Source organism: Schistocerca serialis, chromosome 7 (genome assembly GCF_023864345.2).
Source record: "Schistocerca serialis cubense isolate TAMUIC-IGC-003099 chromosome 7, iqSchSeri2.2, whole genome shotgun sequence".
Classification (NCBI taxonomy): Eukaryota; Metazoa; Arthropoda; class Insecta; order Orthoptera; family Acrididae; genus Schistocerca; species Schistocerca serialis.
In genome coordinates, this window is record NC_064644.1 from 177,825,092 (window position 1) to 177,847,156 (window position 22,065).

At 42.4% G+C, this 22,065-nt stretch overlaps 1 protein-coding gene across 3 annotated transcripts in view; it reads right to left on the reverse strand.

Moving 5' to 3' along the window:
- LOC126412066 (solute carrier family 2, facilitated glucose transporter member 1-like) overlaps nucleotides 1–22,065 on the reverse strand; it is a 557,262-nt gene that overhangs the window by 414,758 nt on the left and 120,439 nt on the right. For 2 of the 3 annotated variants that reach the window (XM_050081454.1, XM_050081453.1), the window contains exons 1-2: nucleotides 1,432–1,456; nucleotides 743–772 (exon numbers count right to left, since the gene is read on the reverse strand). The exons of the other annotated variant lie outside the window; for it this stretch is intronic. In XM_050081454.1, the coding sequence (XP_049937411.1) occupies nucleotides 743–772; nucleotides 1,432–1,443 (42 nt within the window). In that variant the 5' untranslated portion in view covers nucleotides 1,444–1,456. Of the gene's footprint in view, nucleotides 1–742; nucleotides 773–1,431; nucleotides 1,457–22,065 lie in introns of those variants that run through there. 3 annotated transcript variants of the gene reach the window in all.

Consider the following 22,065-nt stretch of genomic DNA (forward strand, 5'->3'; position numbering starts at 1 on the left):
CACGTGCAAACAAACAAACTAAATATCATCTTTCATCATTTTAAAAATAAAATTGTCCCGAGAAAAGTCCTTCATTCTACTGATAGTTGTGCTAAAGTTGGCGATAATGTGGGGGAGGGGGGCGGGGGCAACAGACGGCAGCGGGGGATGGTGGGGTACTAGTTAATGTCTAACTGCATTTGGGGACAATGGTCTGCAAAAGGTTGGTAACCACTGATCTAGAACGTGCAGCTACATCAGACAAATCTTCAGGTTGACGACGACGGCGACAACAACAAAACTCTGCGACAGACACGGTTTTAAGACAGCCAAACACGTTTTCTGAAATACAACTTCTAGAATTTTTATTACATAAAGACACATTATCAGAAATAGGAAAATTAAGTGAGAGCATGAACGCAGCGCTATGGTGCAGTTACATGTGGAATGCGAACGCCGATACGACTTGAAAAAATCTTTCTATATCTAAAGTTGAAATGCGCGATAAACAAAATTTTTGAGAACCTTGACTATCGGTAGTGGCCCCTTTTTGACATTTAGTCTGACACTCCCCACTGACCAAGATCCATTCAGTCCAGTAGTATAATAAAGAAGACACGATGCAGTTTTAGCAAAACAAATAGTTATTATTAGAGTGAACTTTTGAAAGATAGCAGTCTCAAAGAAATATCGTAGTCGGCGGTTTCTGTACAAATTTTTGCAAAAACTAGTGTCAGTAAGATAAAAGTTTTCGAAAACTTACCTCGTGCATCTCGGTCTGATCCTTCGGCTTCTGAGAAGCAGCGTGCAAAAGACAAGACACCTTGGTTAGAAAAAAAAATTCAGGCAAGTGTCAAGTTAACGCCCTCTTACTAACACAGATAAAGTTGAGTAGGAAAAGGACAATCTTCGGCTTTGTTACTGACATGAGGATAACTGGCTGCATATGTTTGTGGGTCATTTTGCGTGAACCAGTTTATACAGAAAACCCAGAAGCGAACTACTTCAACAAGGAACGACACGTTCAACGCATTTTCACCACAGGAATAAGATCTCTAATAAAGAGCAACCATGGCAAATGTAATAGGTGTTTTTGTTTGACGAAACTAAAACGAATGGTTCGGCTCTGTTCGGCTTTCTGATTATCACGTGGGAAGCAAGCCTGTAGCTGCCGTCCTCACCAGCGACAAAATGAAAGCAGCGACGCATACTGTTCAATTTTAAATTGTTCTTGAGTTATAAAGTCCAAAATGTATGTGTGGTGTAAAATTCATAAAATCAGACAATATAAAAATACATTACATCATGAGTAAAAACAGCCTCAGTCTCTCTCTCTCTCTCTCTCTCTCTCTCTCTCTCTCTCTGTCTCGCCCGGCCAAACACGCCGTACGCACATCAAATTTCATTTTTAAACACGCCGTACGCACATCAAATTTCATTTTTCTCTCTTACCTCAGTATCCATGGTGCTCTACAAGCTGCGTCCATGTTAGGCAGAAAAACAAACAGACGCATTAGTAAAACAGATAATATCGCAGGCCTTAAATTTTACTCTTCCTATAAGCAACCATCACACCTTCATTGCAACTGGCCGTTGGAAAAGACACAAAGCCACCTCTCTCTCTCTCTCTCTCTCTCTCTCTCTCTCTCTCTCTCGCCTCACCATGTACCTATTGCTGTTTTGAAAAAGCACCCTTAAGGCAAAGCCAGAGCATGCTCGCAATGACATAGCATACGAAGTATGTAAGTAATAAGTGTAGATAATGGGGTTGGTAATAATTACTTACTACAAGCTGCATAGTGCCCTCAGGTAATATACATTGTATGTGAACTCTATGGAACATGTGCACTGATGCATTTTTAATATTCATTTCAGGAATCGTGGTATTTTAACAGTGGAATCAAAATGCCTATATCCGAGTGATTGCTTGCAGGTCAGATTTAACGTATGTGCTGTCACTCGACTCCTTCTGAGTAGGCACCACAGCCTTGATAAATTTAGAGAACGAAATCGCTTAGAATAGGTTGTTTGTTTGAATGAGTGTCTTGTTATCAACAACTGGCCAGAGTAAGCGTTCATTTTCAACTGTACAAATGCGTGACGACACAACATCCTCGTAGTAAGATTTTAACAAGAACCACACTTACACTTTAAAATAAACTCCTACACGAAACTGGTTCTTAGTATTTAATAAAGTACTCATTTAAAATATCAGGCTGGTGGAAGTGATATTCTTTCTAAATGGTAACATTTTACTTAGCCACGGAAAGAAATCAATCAGTGGCTACGATGTATCTGCTGATCCCAAACAACGGCTTTAGTATGTAAATGGATACAACCAGACACAGAAGCAACAAGAGGACACTTTTAGAGTTCTTTATATCCCCGGATATGGCTTCCCAAAAGACACAATTCACCATCCTGAGAAGTGCTCAACGCCGAATGGTGATGAGGTTGTTTCTTTGAGAATAGGTACAAATATCTCATGTAGTATATACTTATCATTGCATCACACCCTGAACGCATCCCTGGGACAATGAGTGATAATCTCGCTGTCGGAAGTTCACCTTACAGGTGTTTTCACTTAACCCTAAACGCACAGTGTCACCTTTGCCTTGAATTACCCTGTATTTAACAATGTTTTACAACTTTGTGTGAATAGGTCATGTAACAAGAAATGAAATAATGTATTTGTCGTGGGATTTTTTACATGTCATAATTTTCGCCATCGACTGTGCTATTTACTACAATTTCCACGATAGCAATGTCGACTTGATTATTTTCAAGTAGTTACGGGCACTACTGGTAAAAACGCAGCAGTGGTGAACATTAACAAGATGAATAAAAATGATGAGCCTCTATGGCAGGGTTTACCCGGCTTCTTGTCGCTGCAAACCGCTTGACTCCTCATAAATTTGGGTCTACCAGCATACCTTCATAGCTTCATAGCTTGTTCACTTTTAATTAACGAACTCTGAAGTGGGTAAGGGGGGGGGGGGAGGAGGGGGGCTGCGGGAGGTTGGGGACGTCTGTCGCAGCGGTGGCTAACGGGGCAATGGGAATAATTCTCGCCACATTGCTCAGTGCTGACAGTACAAACACTGTTTTTGCGACGGAGTGATCAATTACTGTGTATGCCAGAAATCTGACACACACAAATAACACGGTTTGTGGGAGGACTTTCTTGCAGAGTCATTCATGTTCACAAGTGGCACTTACTTGTAGCAAATAATGTTAAGTTAAGCCTATTCTGATACAAATATTCAATGAGTAAGAGAGGAATGACATTTCAAACACTTATTAAACTTTTACATCACAAATAATACAAACCAGTTGTGCAACTGAGCGTGGGCTAAAGTAAATTAGAGTTTAAAGAACAAAAGAACTCAAAACAAAATCAAACTTTGACGGCAAATCAGATTTCAAAATCAGTAATTAGTCAGTTATCAAATTTAGACGAAAGAACGTCTATACGTTCAGCTGGGAGCATGCTACTGTTCATCTTTAAACATAGCTTCAAAGTCTGGCTCCATTGAGCTCAACTTAACTCCAAAGTCTTCTTAAACGCTGAGTCTGTTTCTGTATTTATTTTTAATGTACAACTCAAGAAACCCACTTTTACTCTTGTAAGTAGTAAAAAACGCCATCAAAACTCGGATTGCTTGTTTGAAAATAGAAAGGTACCGTTATACTATTTTTGTTCTCATCCGAAAAGAAAGCAGAGTTTTCTGTCTGAAAGCATCTTCCATTAAGCTGTAGCTCATATGTCGATGAAAGTTTTTTAGTAATTGCTTCTTCATGTACTTTTCCTGAAAATAAATTCCTTATCCAGTTACATTGCGTATTCTTCGGGAAAGTACTTTTCAAAACTTTTTTGTAGGACCTCTAAACATGCAGCAATGTCTCGAACTAAATCTTCCATGGGAGCTAGTTCCAAAACTGATGTAAAAGTAGGGAATGCGAAAAGGGCATTGTTCAATACTCGTGAACTAAAGAGTTTCAACTTTCTTTTGAAAGACGATATTCTGTTATCTGATAAGGATGCTTTGCCTCATCCTTGCACGTCTGTAATCAAAACGCTAAGTCTGTGAAAGACATCAGCTAAATAGGCCTATCTTGATAACCACAGGTCATCGGCGAAAAATTCTTCATGTAATTGCTTTTGTCACTGAGATACATAACAACCTCGATTCTCAGCTCAGATATTCAGTTCAAAATCTTGCCGCGAGACACCCATCTTACTTCAGCATGAGGAAGCAAACATTTAATTTTAACTCCCGTATCTTCACACAGTAGATTGAATAACCGCGAGTTTAGAACCCTTGCTGTCATAACGTTTATAACCTTTGCAGCGTCTGTCAAAATAAAACTTTTTCGGCCATATCCTTGGAAGCTAATATTTCTCGGTGTATTATACAGTGTATGCTTCGACAATCAGGTGCTTTTACTTGTACTCGTTCCACCTCAAATGTCCTTCCAATACCAGCAGTGTTATTCGTACTAGCGTCTGGGAATCCCTGCCGTATGGGGTCGTGTCAGCATTAGTCACGTACTCCATCGGTACGTAATTCCATCCGCTACACACCAGTGGTGTATCTGACGAATGATGACGCTCACTTCATTTTTATTCATTTTATTGATATTGACTTAATGCTGTGTTCTCACTGCCTTTAACCGCTTGAAAACCTAGGATCGAAATTGCAGTCGTGAAAGTTGTAATAAATAGTATAGTAGGCGGCGAAAATGAAATTTAAGAGCCGGCCGTGTGGCCCAGCGGTTCTAGGCGCTTCAGTGTTGAACCGCGCGACCGCTACGGTTGCAGGTTCGAATTCTGCCTTGGGCTTGGATGTGTGTGATGTCCTTAGGTTAGTTAGGTTTAAGTAGTTCTAAGTTCTAGGGAACTGACGACCTCAGATATTGAGTCCCATAGTGCTCAGAGCCATTTTTTGAAGCTTAAAAAAGCAACGAAAGAGTTCGTTGTCCGACTGCTGTGCCACTCTTAGTACTGACCAAACTACGACGACTCCTCCCATGTCTGTACTACTATTACAAGGCTGTGATTCCGACAAACCGCGGCGATACGTAACGTCGGAACACACACCCGGGATTCGCATTTGCCGTAAGGAATGCTTGCGAAAGGAAGACAGGAACGTCTGAGTCCGTACTTGTAATTGTTTCTCTCTTCTCGCACATGGACAGCAAACTACAGAAATAGATTGTCTATTATAGCTACTTTGCTCTTCCTACAAGAAGTGAGTGATAGCCAGTTCCTCAATCATAAATATGTTTATTATGAATATTGCCGCCCAGGAGATGCGTTGTTTACTTGGAAAGACAGGTCTACTGTTTTTGGAATTGACAGTACGTTCCGATTGGACTGTTAATGGATTCCTTAATCTTACACACTCTATTTCGGCGTGTACACCGTTTTCTAGTGCGTCAAAATCGTCTTCGCACCCAACCAGATTCATATATTTAATTTAATCTCTACGTGAATAAACATATTTCTCATCGTCTGTATAAAAGGATGGCATAACACTTCACTTCATATAGGCATTCCCACTGCAAATACTGCGCCCTTTTTACCACCGTATGTGTCCCACGTCGAACTGGTGCACGTCTACCGGCAAAAAGAACGCAACATTCACAAGGAGTTCATGCAGACGACGAGACCTACGTTTATTAGCAAACAGATGAAGTGAAATATATGAATGTAGTTGAACACGAACGTGGAAACTAAGATGTATTGACGCTCTTCGCAATGAGATATAATTTGAAAATGGCACAGACGCTGATATCTCCGACTGTGAAATAAATTAATAAATCCAGTAACAGTCTTGCTGGAACATGCTGTCGTTTCGGAAACCCACATAACTGGGCACATTCAGGAACACTGGATCGATCTACAAAGCAGTTAAGTGAGTTTTAACACACCTGAAATGGCAGTTTGGCGCCAACTATAAAAGCTGCAACGTCTAAAATATTATTATGAATAGTTATACTTATTGGGCTCTGATGAATTTCCGTTTGAAAGCAGTATACTCCAAAATCCTTATGCCAATCAGGCAAAATCGCCATGAAGATCGAGGCAATCATCTCACTGCAGCACATCTTCGTCCGACAGGAATCGTTGACCCTTCAGGGCAATTTTAAGAGCCTGAAGGTGTGATAATTGCATGGGGACAGATCAGGACTAAAGAACTGGTGATCGTCTTCCATTTGAGTTGGCGTAAATTCTGCGTTACGACATTTGCGATATGGGGGCGTGCGTTAAAATGGCTCAAATGGCTCTGAGCACTATGCGACTTAACTTCTGAGGTCATCAGTCGCCTAGAACTTAGAACTAATTAAACCTAACTAACCTAAGGACATCACACACATCCATGCCCGAGGCAGGATTCGAACCTGCGACCGTAGCGGTCGCTCGGCTCCAGACTGTAGCGCCTAGAACCGCACGGCGACCGTTATCACGAAACAGCACCCCCTTGGTGCAACATTCCAAAAGGGTGATTTTCGACAGGCTTACTTCCCCCTACACATTTTTTATTCTCCGGTGAACGTCTACCGGTGTATCTCGTTCGGCAGACAAAAATAAATAAATAAATAAATATCAGCACGTTGATCCTGTTTGCGCGCATTTGGTAATAACGTCGGCATAGTTAACGTTTACGCATTTGGTAATAACATCGGCATAGTTAACGTTTGCGCATTTTTTGTACGCACTTCGGAAGGCACAAATGCCACACTAATCTCTTTCCCATATGTCGTTGCTTATACACCCGCATCGGAGTCGCGTTACGTTGTACGTACGCTGCAGCGACACCCTCAGACGGAAAATTTTCGATCGCCCCTTATATGTTCCGAAAACAATTCTTGGCAAGGTACAAAATGAAAGCTGGCGTAGCGAGAAATTTATCCAATTGGGACTGTTCCCACTGATATCGAAATTAACCACAAGTACTAATCAGATCTGGGAAGTAACTAATTTTATCGTACGCTATTCACGGCAGTAAATGGTCGGGATACATCCCCTTGTCCGTGCTAAGGGCTGCCAATTCTACCTGCAAGCGACATTTGATCGTAAATAACATGAGAGACACAACCAAAAATTTTAAATAAACAAATTGGTGCTAACATAAATATCACTAGTTCAGCGGCTGTTTGTGCAACACAAATACGGGTGGCGGCGGCACTACTTCGAACAGCAGGGCGAAGCGGACAGGAGCTGCCAGCCACTGTGCCAAGACTACCTCACGGCGACACAGCGCCCGCCACCGCCCACGCCTGTTGGCGTTCTCCGTGTCGCAGCTCCTGCCTGAGCCCCTACGCAGCAGAGCGCCCTCACCTGTGCTGACGGCGACGCTCGGGCAGTCGTGACGCCACTGACGGCGCCGGCGCCGGGGCGTCTGCCCGCGCGGACCGATCCACCCCCGCACCCCTTCGCAGCGCTGAGCGAACTAGGGCGGCCGCCGTGACGTCATGGGCTTCCCCGTGACGTCACGAATCGAAGACCGCCCGCGCGCGGGCTTTTAGGCGTCGCTTCGTCAGCGTACGGCGCAGCGCTTCCGAAAGGGCTTATCGCGTTACAGCTGACGCGCCATTCAAGGTGTCTGGAGGGCGGATGGCTATGTCATCGGCCTTGACGCTGATGGAATTTACCGGGAAGTTCATCGCAGAGTGTAGGACAGAGCGAGAAAATGTATAGAGATCTAGAGATGACTGCGGGAGGGTAAGCAACATAAACATAACGGCCCCCACGTTGATGGCGTGTACCTTCACTTCCGGAAGCATCTGACAGAATTTCACACTGTCATTTAGTGAAAAAGGAAAAAAAAATACTCTGTATCAGACCAGGTTTGTCACTGGATTCAGAACTCCCTTGCAGATAGAGCTCAGTGCTTCGTTCTTAGCCGCGGTTAGAGGTGTCATGTCCCTAATTGCGCGGCCCCTCCCGCAGCGGATTCGAGTCCTTCCTCGGGCATCGGTGTGTGTGTGTGTGTGTGTGTGTGTGTGTGTGTGTGTGTGTGTGTGTGTGTGCGCGCGCGCTCTGTCTTTAGCGTAAGTTAGTGTAATTAGTGTGCAAGTCTAAGGATCGATGACATTAGCAGTTTGGTCCCTTAGAAATTCACACACATCTGAACATTTTTGAACTTCGTTCTTAACGAAAAAACTGGTCAGTCTGAGTACGACTCACATCCCGCCTGCGAATCGAGAATCTCGACGATTTTTGCCTGTTATCGATATCGATACTGGCAAGATACTGGTCGCCCCAACTCCAAGACCGTATCAGCATCTCTACTAATACTCTGGGCTAGCCCGAACATACAAAAAGAAGCGAGCAGGGCACTTCAGTGTAATACGTAAAGAGCGAAGACTTAGTAAAATTTGTATTCTCTTCTTAGCAAAACATGACTACAACTTACATTTTATATTTCCAGGCAAATGTTCGTCTAGCTCTTGATGGATGATGAACGCAATGTTTGTTCAAGTGGCTAAAGATAGATTTTGTGATGTAATTGCAATTTAAAGACTTTCAGATTTTTAATTTACTTGTAGTGGGAAACGTTGTTTCTTGGCAGGTTTTATGATTCCAAGTCAACGGAAAACATCTTTTCATCGCACTGACTTAGGAGATGAAACTTTTTACACCACCATGGAATCATAGACGTAAGTATGTGGCATAATTTTTTTCTGTTACTTGTAATGTAAAAATTTGGTCATTTCCAAATTCCACGATTTCAGATCAACAGCAAGTACCTTACAAGTTTCTATGAGTCAGTTTTCGAGTATCAAAATATGTGACATAAATGGCCGTATCATTTGACTGAATTGACTCAGATGCTGAACATTTTTTTTTTACATCGCCAAGGTACCATTGACCTTAAGATGTGATATAAATATGAACTCAATACGTCTACCCGTTCTTGAGAAAGAGAGATCTTAGCAGTCAGTCAGTCAGTCAGACAAACAAAGCGATCCTGTAAGGGATAAGTTGCTACAGATTAAAGCACAGAACCTGAAAATAACAACTTGTAAGGGAACAGTTCTTGGTTGGTTGGTTGGTTTGTGGGATTAAAGGGACCAGACTGCTACGGTCATCGGTCCCTTTTTCCAAATACTAAAAACACCCACAGAGAATAAAAACGATGAACAGAATAGATCACAGACGACACAGAACAAGAAAAACTTAGACAAAGATCAGACAAAACGAACTAAAATCACATAGATGTTGACGGTGGTTGGCCGACCATAGAAATAAAAAAGGAAAAGCCAACCACTTAGAAACACATTAAAAAATCAGTTTAAAATCGTAGGCCAAAGGCCAGAATCAACACAAAACAATAAAATAAAATAGAAACACTAAGATTAAATGATAAAAAACCCCTGCCCGAATAAGGAACAGTTCTCTTAAATATTGGTACATAGTATCGCTGACGCCACAATGTGTAGTGAACAAAAAGCAATTGTTTGTTAACCTTAGTAGCAGTAAGAATAGTTGTGAGCCAGCGATGGCGTAGCATGGCGGTTCTCGTTTATGGCACACAGTATCGCGAACTAGAGTATAGTGTAACACTTTAAGTGGTATTAAGAGATCTGTAACCCTCTCCAAAAGTACGCGAAGAATTATCGATGCTGATGGATAGTAGTAGCTCATAACCTTTTAAGGTAAGTTCAGGAGTATCCCAAGGGAGCGTGATAGGGCCAGTACTGTTGAATGTATCGTAATGATTTAGCCGATAACGGTGGATAATGATGATGATGATGTTTGGTTTGTGAGGCGCTCAACTGCGCGGTTATCAGCACCCGCACAAATTCCCAACCTTTGCTCAGTCCAATCTCGCCACTTTCGTGAATGATGATGAAATGATGAGGACAACACAAACACCCAGTCATCTCGAGGGAGGTGAAAATCCCTGACCCGATAACGTTGGAGGTTTTGTGTGTGGATTCATGGACAACGCTGTTGTCGAAAGGGAGATTGCACCGCTAGAAAACTATAGCGAAATAGGAATAACAGCTCGAGTATCGACGTTTGCTGCACGGAGTGGCAGTCGAACTCTAACACGAGTAAATGTAGCGTATTTCGCATGAATAGGCGACTAGATCTTCTTCTGTCCAATTACACTATTGGCGACAAAACATTGAAAACAGTAACTACCGTAAAACACCAGTGAGTGACCTTCCGAAGCGACCTAAAGTTAAATGACCAAATGAATTAAATTGTGTCAAAAGAAATGATTTACTAAACACTTGTTCTGTCGATCCTCGAGTAATAGTCATCAATGTGGGATACTTACCGGGCGTGACAAAGGGTGGGAGGGAGGGAGGGAGGGAGATCCAACGAACAACGGCATTCGATCGTTTCATCTGCGTGACAGCGTTACGGATATGCTCAGCAAACGCCAGTGGCAGACACGACAAGGAAGATGTTGTGTACCAAGGAGAAGTTTACTGTTGAAATTCCGAGAGCGTAGTTTTGAAGTTACTTGCTCTCACATGTGAGAAAATCAGAAAAATTAGTATCCACACCGATAATCATTCTCTCCACGCAACCATTCGCGAATGGCACAAGAAAGAGGGACAAGATATTGGTAACAGAATACCCTCCGCCACGCACCGTAAGGTGGCTTACTGAAGCTAGTTACACAACCAATACTAAGCTACTACAATATCGTGGACGGCCACAAAATGTGCTCACAGTTTGACACTGACGGGTGGTCCGAATTTTCGTGGTTGAGTTGTTTACAATGAGATGGATTATTAAACAAAAATACTCTGTGTTAAAAATGTCCCTCTTCTATGAGAAAACAGCTCTTAGAATGTGCTGTGGGAAAACAACTCAAAATGGGGAGCCCTTGGTAACTTGCTGTCAGAGCTGAATGACGCAGTTCGGGTTTCTGTTACCAGAGGTTTCCAGTTTAAAGCGTGTCAGCTTCAATAAATGTTTTGTTTGGCATTTTCTTGTACAAACTGATTTATCGGTATACATAAACTGAGATGGGGACTAAACTTCACAATACTTTCCACAAACGTCAATCGTAATTCTTAAAGATATGGGTGGCAGCATACAAAGTACGATGCAGTGAAAAACAATAAACGCTTGAACTAATTCTAATGACACAGTCGGGAGTGTAACGTTTTATATCAAATGACTGTCTAGTCATATTTGTTAGGTTTTCAGGTTCTTAGATCACTTGCGCTCACTGGCATGGTGGTGTGCTTGTAATGACCACAGCCATTTTTTTCACCATCCTCATTTAATTTGATTTCGTGTTCGTGTTAACTTCATCAAGGAGTCTTTAAGCCATAATTTTGCTTTATTCTTTCCTTGAACCAAATACTGACCATTTAGAATAATTTCTGCAGGTTGCAATTTCCCACCGGAGCCGTCACTTCTTATCAGTTTCTGAGACGTCCCGGCATCAAATACCAAGTCATTTATATACAGTGCTAATAGTAATTTATCTATGGACCGTATTGAGATTCCCGGGCAGCTTCTTACTTTTCTGATATAGTTAACCTATATGAGATGACTTACTGGCTTCAGTCTCCTTGCAGATGGCCAGACATTTGTAATTAATTTCTTTTGTTCACTGAGTGATAATGTGAAACAGTAGCAAATAATTTAAAAAATCCGACTGTGTGTCGCTGTCGAGAGCTATAGCCTGCTGGATGACACTACGACCCCTCCCTCTCCTCGGACTAAACTGAAATGACGAAAGTGACTCTCTCACGATGTGTCATTGTCAAATAACATAGCTCGATGAAACTTGAACCATACATAGAAAGAACTGCTACATTATGGTACCCAAGACACTGAAAGAAATACGCAATGAGACGAACAGATATTACGCTTTTATTCAAAGACAATGACTACACCCAAGTCTTCGCGATTTATGATGGTCCCCTGGAAAATGCAAAAGACGGCAAAGCATGCTCATTCCAGTTCTCCCATGCTGCCCAGAAACTTCGTAAGGGGTTTTATGTTAGAGCGCCCCATGCCTCCACCGGTGCGGTTATATTACTAATGAAATCAAGGAGCCCAACAACGAGTTGAATAAGGATTGTAATTAAATTAACTTTTGGGATGCATTCAGAAAGTATTGATATAATGAATCAACATTATATTGAATAAAAAGCGAATGCTGGATGGTTCTTGGTGCATGTGGTCTCTTCCCCTCAGGTGCTCGATGGCATTTAGGTCGGGGGAAAGGGCAGAGCCTAATAACCTCTATTTCTAAGAGTTCTCCCACCTGCACAATTCGAGTATGGGGAAGGAGTACAGTATCACAATAACGTTGACCAATGAGAGTACGGTGTTTAAAGATTTGGAGATCAGTACGCCCATGCAACAATTCATCTCCCCTCTCCATAATACCCGGACCAAAAAAACATCGTGTTCGATAATATTCCTGGGTGCATTGTGTGTTCCTACCTCTCGCCATATGACGGTACGTAATGCACCCAGGAACACTGTGGAGCCCTACGGATTCCCACCAATGCACATAAAAAGTGCGGTGACTAAGGCTTCAATCGCGTGGTGCCCACTGTCACCGAAAATCCTGCCAAGACAAAGCATCGCTGAACAAATCCAACCGACATTCGGAATCCACTCACAGTTCTAAAAAACAGAAGTTTCAGCACAGTCACTTTTATGTCACTTACTCCTCCACCAACGTGGTCTTCTTGCGTTTTTTTCTCGCCTCGATAGAGGTGCTGAGAATTTACACCAACAGAGTTACTAAGCTAGGTCTGCTGTTTCTGCCCACCGCATTCTTTATGAAAGCGGCTGATGGCTACCTGCAAAAGCGCTTCCAGAAAACGTACGAACGCGGCTCTCTCCCGCCGTTAGAAAGCTGAGCACGTCAGTGTCAGTGTTTCGTCTTTTGGCATGCCCCTTGTTATAAAAAACGCATTAAGCCCATCTTCTTTGTTGCCGCGTTCCTCTGTCTGTCCACGTCCCCTCGCAAATCAACCATGCTCTGCTTTTCCCGCACAGCAGATACTTACGGAAGTAAGCTAGCCATCACCAGGTTAGAGAAAAAAAGGAGTCATGCTTTCTAAAGTAGTACGTCCAGTCTCTGTAATTATGAATCGAGACATCTTGAACTGTTTTGCTATAGATCTCCTTTAAGATTCTAATTAAAATATACATGAAAAAAGAAAGGGCATGTGACCAGGCTTGCTGCCTTTCAAATGAGTTAATATCGTATAGTGAGTGATATGTGATAGCAATGTCGCAGTAATTTTGGTGCCTAAAATGGATGAATGTTTTTCGATTTCCATGAACATATACTTTCCCTCCCAATGAACTAGAACTCCAACTTCCCATAATCTAAGTTCACCGTGATTGTCTTTAGCAGATGTCCACTCACATTGTGGAAGAGATTAGTGAATGACTTCTGGGTTCCAGCTGAGAGGCAGGCATTGTTTTGGAATGAAAAAAAAAATACAAAAAAACAAACATACGCGCGTTGGTGCAATTATGGTTCAACCACAGACCTTAGTACTTTGATATCCAAAACTTGAGGACAAAAATTATTTCTAAATGATGGGTCACTGCAAAGTAACATAGCCTGATGAAACTTGGACTACACATAGAAAGAATTGTTGCAGTATAGTACAAATGACAACTGAAAGAAATACGGAATGAGACAAACAGAAACGGCACTTTTATTCTAAGACACTAATTACACTGGAATCACCGCGATTTATGATGGTCCCCCGGACATCACAATAGGATGGACATGCTTCTTAATAGGTAGTGTGGGCCCGCATCTCGTGGTCGTGCGGTAGCGTTCTCGCTTCCCACGCCCGGGTTCCCGGGTTCGATTCCCGGCGGGGTCAGGGATTTTCTCTGCCTCGTGACGGCTGGGTGTTGTGTGATGTCCTTAGGTTAGTTAGGTTTAAGTAGTTCTAAGTTCTAGGGGACTGATGACCATAGATGTTAAGTCCCATAGTGCTCAGAGCCATTTGAACCATTAGGTAGTGTGGTCACCCAGAATAGCAGTGTGTACTCTGCTAAGTACTCCCATGCTGGCCACAAGTTTGGTAATGAGAGCTTGTGGTAGAGCGTCTCATTCCTCCACAAGCGCAGGTGGTAGCTCAGAAAATGGTTCTGAGCACTATGGAACTTAACATCCAAGGTCATCAATCCCCTAGACTTAGAACTACTTTAACCTAACTAACCTACGGGCATCACACACATCCATGTCCGAGGCAGGATTCGAGCCTGCGACCGTAGCAGCAGTGCGGTTCCGGACTGAAGCGCCTAGAACCGTTCGGTCACAACGGCCGGCTAGCTGGTAGCTGTTGGACGGTCGTTGGCACATGTAGATGTGGTCCGATACAAAAATGTTCAAATTTGTGTGAAATCTTATGGGACTTAACTGCTAAGGTCATCGGTTCCTAAGCTTATACACTACTTAACCTAAATTATCCTAAGGACAAACACATACACCCATGCCCGAGGGAGGACTCGAACCTCCACCGGGATCAGCGGCATAGTCCATGACTGCAGCGCCAGAGACCGCTCGGCTAATCCCGCGCGTCTGGGGCGATACATTTCCCCAGAGCATCGCACACGTGCTCGATGGAATTTCAGTCGGAGAAACGGGCAGGCCAGTACATTCTCCTAATATCCTATTGTTAAAAAGCTCCTCCACCTGTGAAATTAGATCTGGGCGCACAATGTCATCCATAAAAATGAAGCAAGAGCCGAATGCCCCCCTGAAGAGACGCACATAGAAAAGGAGTATAGTGTCGCAGTAACATTGGCCGGTGAGTATCTGGCGTTCAAAGATTTGGAGGTCAGTGTCCCATGAAACGTAATGCCTCCCAATACTATAACTACTGGTCCACGAAAACGATCATGTTCCACAGTGTTTCTGAGTGCATTACGTACCCTCATATGGCAAGAGGTAGGAACACGTAATGTACCCAGGAGCATTCTCGAAAATTATGTTTCGGTGGTGCATATGGAGTGTCGTATCAGTTGTGTGACTGGATTCGTGATTTCCTCTCAGAAAGGTCACAGTTCATAGTGATAGACGGTAAATCATCGAGTAGAACAGAAGCGATATGTGGCGTTCCGCAAGGTAGTGTCATTGGACCTCTGCTGTTCCTGATTTACATAAATGATCTAAGTGATAATTTGAGCAGCCCCCTTAGACTATTTGCAGATGACGCTGTAATTTACCGTTTAGTAAAATCATCAGACGATCAATTCCAATTACAAAATGATCTAGAGAGAATTTCTGTATGGTGCGAAAAGTGGCAATTGGAACTAAACAAAGAAAAGTGCGAGGTCATCCAGATGGGTACTAAAAGAAATCCGATAAATTTTGGGTCTACGATAAATCGCACAAATCTAAGGGCTGTCAATTCGACTAAATACCTAGAAATCACAATTACGAGCAACTTAAATTGGAAAGACCACATAGATAATATTGTGGGGAAAGCGAAACAGACTGCACTTCGTTGGCAGAACACTTAGAAGATGCGACAAACCCACTAAAGAGACAGCCTACATTGCACTTGTCCGTCCTCTGCTGGAATATTGCTGCGCGGTGTGGGATCCTTACCAAGTAGGATTGACGGAGGACATCGAGAAAGTGTAAAGAAGGGCAGCTCGTTTCGTGTTATCGTGCAATAGGGGTGAGTGTGTTACTGATATGATACGCTAGTTGGAGTGGCAGTCGCTGAAACAAAGGCGGTTTTCTTTGCGGCGAGATCTGTTTACAAAATTTCAATCACCAACTTTCTCTTCCGAATGCTAAAATATTTTATTGACACCCACCTACGTAGGGAGAAATGATGATCATAATAAAATAAATCAGGGCTCGAACGGAAGGATTTAGGTGTCCTTTTTCCTACGCGCCATTCGAGAGTTGCAGGCACTTAAGTGTGAATTGCAGAGTAACCATGTAGATGTAGATGTCGAGGTATTATGGGGTGGGGAGGCGTAATCTTGCATGGGCACTCTGATCTCCAAATCTTTAAACACCGTACTCTCATTGGTCAACGTTATTTTATTCCTTCCCCATGTGGAATTGCGCATGTGAAAGAGCTCTTGGAACTAGAGGATATTAGGGTCTGCCCCTTCCCCCGACATAAATCCCATCGAGCACCTGCAGTATGCTTTGAAGAGACGTACTGCAACCACGTCCACATGCACCAACGACAATTCAGCATTCGCTTTTTATTCAATATAATGTTGGTTCATGTATCAATACTTTCTGAATGCATCCCAAATGTTAAATATAACTACAATCCTTTATAATGCTCATTGCAGGGCTCCGTGATTTCATTAATGATATAACCGTGCTGGCTGAGGCATGTGGCGCCCTACCATGAAAACCCCTTTCCAACCTTGTCGGCAGCTGTGCCAACGAACGTCCAGCGGTTGCCAACTGCGCTTGTGGAGGAATGGGGGGGGGGGGGGGGGGGTAGAGGGGGCGCTCGACATCTTGGAGGAATGGGACGCTCTACCCCAAGACCTCATTACCAAACTTACGGCCAGCATGCGAGCACTTTGCAGAGCACACATTGCCGTCCACGGTGATCACACGCACTATTAAAAAACATGTCCGGCCTTTTGCATTTTCCAGGAGACCATCATATATCGCAATAATTTCAGTGTAATTATTTTCTTTGAATAGAAGTGTAATTTCTGTTCATCTCTTTGCGCATTTCTTTCCGTGCCCTGTGTATCATACTGGAGCAGTTCTTTGTGTGTACGGTCCAAGTTTCATCGAGCTATGTTACTTGGCAGTGACACATCGTAGGAAAGTTACTTTCGTCATTTCAGTTTTGCACATTAATGAATTAGTCCGAGGAGAGGGCGTGGTCGTAGCGGCATTCAGCAAAATATAGCCCTCGACGGCGACAGACAGTCGGATTATTTTGACTTTAAAAAATTATTTACTACTGTTTCGCGTTATCACTCAATGAACAAAAGAAATTAATTACAAAATGTCTGGCCATCTATAGGAGACTGAAGCCAGTAAGTCATCCGGGGTAGCCGCGCGGTCTGTGGCGTCTTGCCACGGTTCTTGCGGCTGCCCCAGTCGGAGGTTCGAGTCCTCCCTCGGGCATGGGTGTTGTATTGCCCTTAACGTAAGTTAGTCTAAGTTAGTTTCAGTAGTGTGTAAGACTAGGGATCGATGACCTTAGCAGTTTGGTCCCTTAGCAATTCACACACACACACACACACACACCCTGTACAGGTTTGCGATGTCAGATAAGCAAGAAGCTTCCCGGGAATCCCAATACAGTCCATAGAAAAATTACTACTCACACTACATATTTGCACGTAGAAGTAAGATTCGGCCTCCGAGCTTTGTGAAGAGAGGTTGGGCTCAGCCCTGTGGGGTTGAGTTTGACGTTCGGGATTGTGTTCATCACTGTTTCTTGTCGGATACTACGTGTTTTGAAGATTGATTTGAGACAAGGTCCGGAGTCGGCTCCTGTACAGACGTCCAGTGTTGGAGCCGTAACAGCGGCATAGTCTTCCGCGGCGTCATTTCAGCACGCGTTAGCATAATTCGCAGCACTACCGCATAGGAAAACTCTGTCATTCATTGGGTTTTATGTCGTAGACGAGTTTATGTCGTAGACGAGTTTCTGTCTCAAATCCGCAGTATCTGTGTTGAATGCATGTGGTTTGTCGATAATTCGGCAGATGTCCACTGACTGTATTTCATCATTATATTTCGTGCAGTTTAACTCAAGTTAACGGGGTTCAGAGTGGGTCAGCACTGCATTGTAAGGGCCTAATTATTCAGCAATGGGATAATTCTGTGAGCCAGCGAACACAATCACTTTATACTCGTATTTGAACGGTGCTTGCTCATTATAAATTTGATTCAAGTATTACATAAATATCGACTTTTCATATGAATGAATTAGTATTTAATTACTTGGTGGGTACGTTCAGCACATATCACTGATATTTTATGACATATTGGTTGTGAGATTGATAGCTTTGGAGGCTTTCAGATAGTGTTGTTGAGATGCATTACGTACACTAATTAGTGTTCTTTGATTGAGACGATGTAATGTAAATTTCTGAATCAGTATCAACCACTCTCATATACACGGCATTTAGCCCATTTTACAACCAAAATTTCACAATTACGTTTGTGTACACTTGGATTATGTGCTGGAAGAGAAAGCTTCGCGTCTTGCTCGAATCTCAGGTGTGGGTGAGGGTTCTTTTGTTGACAGAAAGCCCATCAATAGCCCTCATTGCACCAGCCAAGCGTCTTCGGCTAATCCAGCAGCCCAAGCGTCTTTGAGGGTGGGCTAACTTCGGCATAAGTCGGGATGGCCCGCGCCACCACCACAGTGTGCAGGCAAGCTGTCAGCCTGGATGACAGGCGTCCCGTCTGCCTCACAACCCCCGTGATATAAATTCAGTACGACAATAAGGCTTCTCTAAGCTCGCTTCTAAAAGCCTGACTCCGTCGCGCCAGACAGCTAACGTGTAGCTCCATCTCTCTTTTCACTCCAAAAATTTGGTTTACCCGATGAGGCTGCATTGTGCCATCAAGCGCAAGGCGTGAACGCGCCAACAATCTAAGTAACAGTGTTTCAGTCAAGGGCCAACCTCGTGTAAGCATAGAGGTGGAACTTTGCCGTCTTTTCCCCGATTTTTCGAAAATTATGTGACATTTCTCGGCAGTCGCGTGGGCAATAGTTTTTGAGAGGCAGGAAGATGGGCAGGAGGGAGGAATTTTTCGAGGATCCCGGACAGAGTTTCGAGGGACGCGGTCGTTGATTGAGTACGACTGGTGCTGACGGCCGTCTGGGGCTGTTTGCGCACTCCGCTGACTTGTAGCAGATGTAAGTTTCCCCAATCTGCTGCAGCGCGATACAGAATCTGAGCAGTTCGCTACTCATATCATTTACATCTGCAACCTAAATTGCTAAGTTAATTCCAATTTGAGTTTGTGTTCTTTAATCTTGCATCATCGAGCTGCACAGGTAATGATATCTTGGCGCTGTAGCCTTCAAGCAGTCTTCCTTCCATAGTGTTCCTCCACAGTGAAACTCTCAAGTTTTGTTAACACAATTGGAGGTTCAATTGATTTTGTGTCCCTGCTAACTTTTGATTAACCTTTACTTTATTTAAGAGTAAAAGATTTTCCGTTAAAAGCAAAAAATCTTTGATTTAGCTTTGTTCAACTTTATACTAAATAACATTGTGTTAAAAGTAGACCTTACTTCCATTACATGATCCTTAACTTGTCCTAAAGCTTTACTGGTTAGTTAGTATAAAGATAACCTAGTATACTGTCAAGTTATGCTTTGCTGTGTCGGAGCTGTCCTCTGCGTACAGTGGCCAGATTAGACGCTAGGATATTGTTATATAACATTAATCCTTGAGCCATATACCATGAATACGACATTTCGTAATGATGTGGAACGTATCCATTTAACATAAATTTTATTTACAAGATATAATCCTTCTTTTTACAATTACTGCTTAATATCTAAAAATTCACCCACTGAGCAGAAGGCGCTGTCATCCAGAAAAATTTTTAAATGCTGGTTGGCTATCTGTCAACTTTTAATACTATGTGGTAAACGACCAAAGATTTTTGTGTCAGCACGATTCACTCCTTTCTGTGCCAAAATCTGAGTGAACCCAGAATAACGAAGATCACCCTTTCTCCTAGTGTTGTAGCTTTGTACTTCGCTATTATTTTTGACATGGGATGGGTTATTAATAACCAATTTCACAAGTGAATACATGTATTGCGAAGGTACTGTGTGTATCCCGAGTTTCTTAAATGTCTGTGAGGTGATCTTGGGTGGTTTCCAGCTATTACTCTGATTACAAACTTTTGAGCAAAAAATACTTTTCTCTTAATGATGAATTACCCCAAAATATGTCATATGAAAGCAGTGAGTGATAATAAGCGTGGTAGGCTAATTTACTGACACGTTTATCAGAAAAATTGCAATTATCCTGATAGCATAAATAGCTGAACCTAAATGTTTCAGCAGATCGTCAATGTTATTCTTTCAATTCAGTTTCTCATTAATGCACACACTCAGGAATTTTGAATATTCTGCCTTAGCAACACACTTCTGTTCAGAGTCTATATTTATCAGTGGTGCTATGCCATTTTTATATGGAACTGTATATACTGCGTTTTCTCAAGATTTAGTGAGTCCATTTGCAGAAAACCACTTCATAATTTTCTGAAAAACACTATTTACAATTTCCTGATCTAGTTCTTTTTTGTTTGGTGAGATTACTATACCTGTATCACTAGCAAAAGAAATAGCTTTGCATCTTTATGAACACTGAGTGGCAAGACTGAACCTTGTGGGACACCATTCTTGATAACCTTCCAGTTAAATATGAATTAAACCATTTGTGCACTGGCCCACTAACAACATAATACTTCAGCTTACCTAGAAGATTTTCATGATTCACACAGTAAAAAGCCTTTCATAAATCACAAAAAATCCCATCGAGTGATGTTCGGTTATTCACATCATTTAATATTTGATCAATGAAAGCAATTTAGCACTTTATGTTGGAAAGCCTTTCTGGAAACGAAACTGATATACAAATACGTGAAGCTACTCTTGAATACATTACTGTTTCAAGAATTTTGGATAAAGCTATCAGAAGTGAGATTGGGCAGTAGTTGTTGGCATCATGCAATGGTTTAGAAACAGCTTATTTCGGTCTATCCGGAATAATGCCCTGTTTCAGGGAGTTACTACATATATGGCTGAGAATCCTGCATATCTGTAGGGAACAAGCTTTTAGTACTTTGTTGGAGATCACATCGATTCCATGTGAGCTTTTAAATTTGAATCAATTAATTATTTTCCTAATTTCAGTAGGAGAGGTAGGTTGAATTTCAATTTTACCAAATTGCATAGATATTGCCTGTTCCATACACAACCTTGCATTTTCTAATGAGTAGCTAGATCCTATTACCCCTACACCACATAAAAGAAGATTATTAAAATTTTCTACTTCTGACGTTTTGTTAACAAACCTTTCATTGAGTTTGATAGAAATACAGTCTTCCTGTACTCCCAGCTGTCCTTGTAACAATATTACAAATTGTTTTGATCTTATTATCAGAGATGCTAGTCTCAGACACAATGCACATATTTCTGGTCTTTCTTATAATTTTTCTTAATACAGTGCAGTAATTTTCATAATGTTTGACTATTCCCCCCCCCCCCCCATGAACCATGGACCTTGCCGATGGTCGGGAGGCTTGCGTGCCTCAACGATACAGATAGCCGTACCGTAGGTGCAACCACAACGGAGGGGTATCTGTTGAGAGACAAGACAAACGTGTCGTTCCTGAAGAGGGACAGCAGCCTTTTCAGTAGTCGCAGGGGCAACAGTCTGGATGATTGACTGATCTGTCCTTGTAACAATAACTAAAATGGTCTTGCTGTTCTGGTACTGCGAACGGCTGAAAGCAAGGGGAAACTACAGCCGTAATTTTTCCCGAGGGCATGCAGCTTTACTGTATGATTAAATGATGATGGCGTCCTCTTGGGTAAAATATTCCGGAGGTAAAATAGTCCCCCATTCGGATCTCCGTGCGGGGACAACTCAAGAGGACGTCGTTATCAGGAGACAGATAACTGGCGTTCTACGGATCGGAGCATGGAATGTCAGATCCCTTAATAAGGCAGGTAGGTTAGAAAATTTAAAAAGGGAAATGGATAGGTTAAAGTTAGATATAGCGGTAATTAGTGAAGTTCAGAGGTAGGAGGAACAAGACTTTTGGTTAGGTGAATACAGCGTTATAAGTACAAAATCAAATAGGTGTAATGCAGGAGTAGGTTTAATAATCAATTAAAAAAAATAGGAGTGCGGGTAAGCAACTACAAACAGCATAGTGAACGCATTATTGTGGCCAAGATAGACACAAAGCCCACGCCTACCACAGTAGTACAAGTTTATATGCCAACTAGCTCTGCAGATGACGAAGAAATTGATGAAATGTATGATGAGATAAAAGAAATTATTCAGGTAGTGAAGGGAGACGAAAATTTAATAGTCATGGGTGACTGGAATTCGTCAGTAGGAAAACG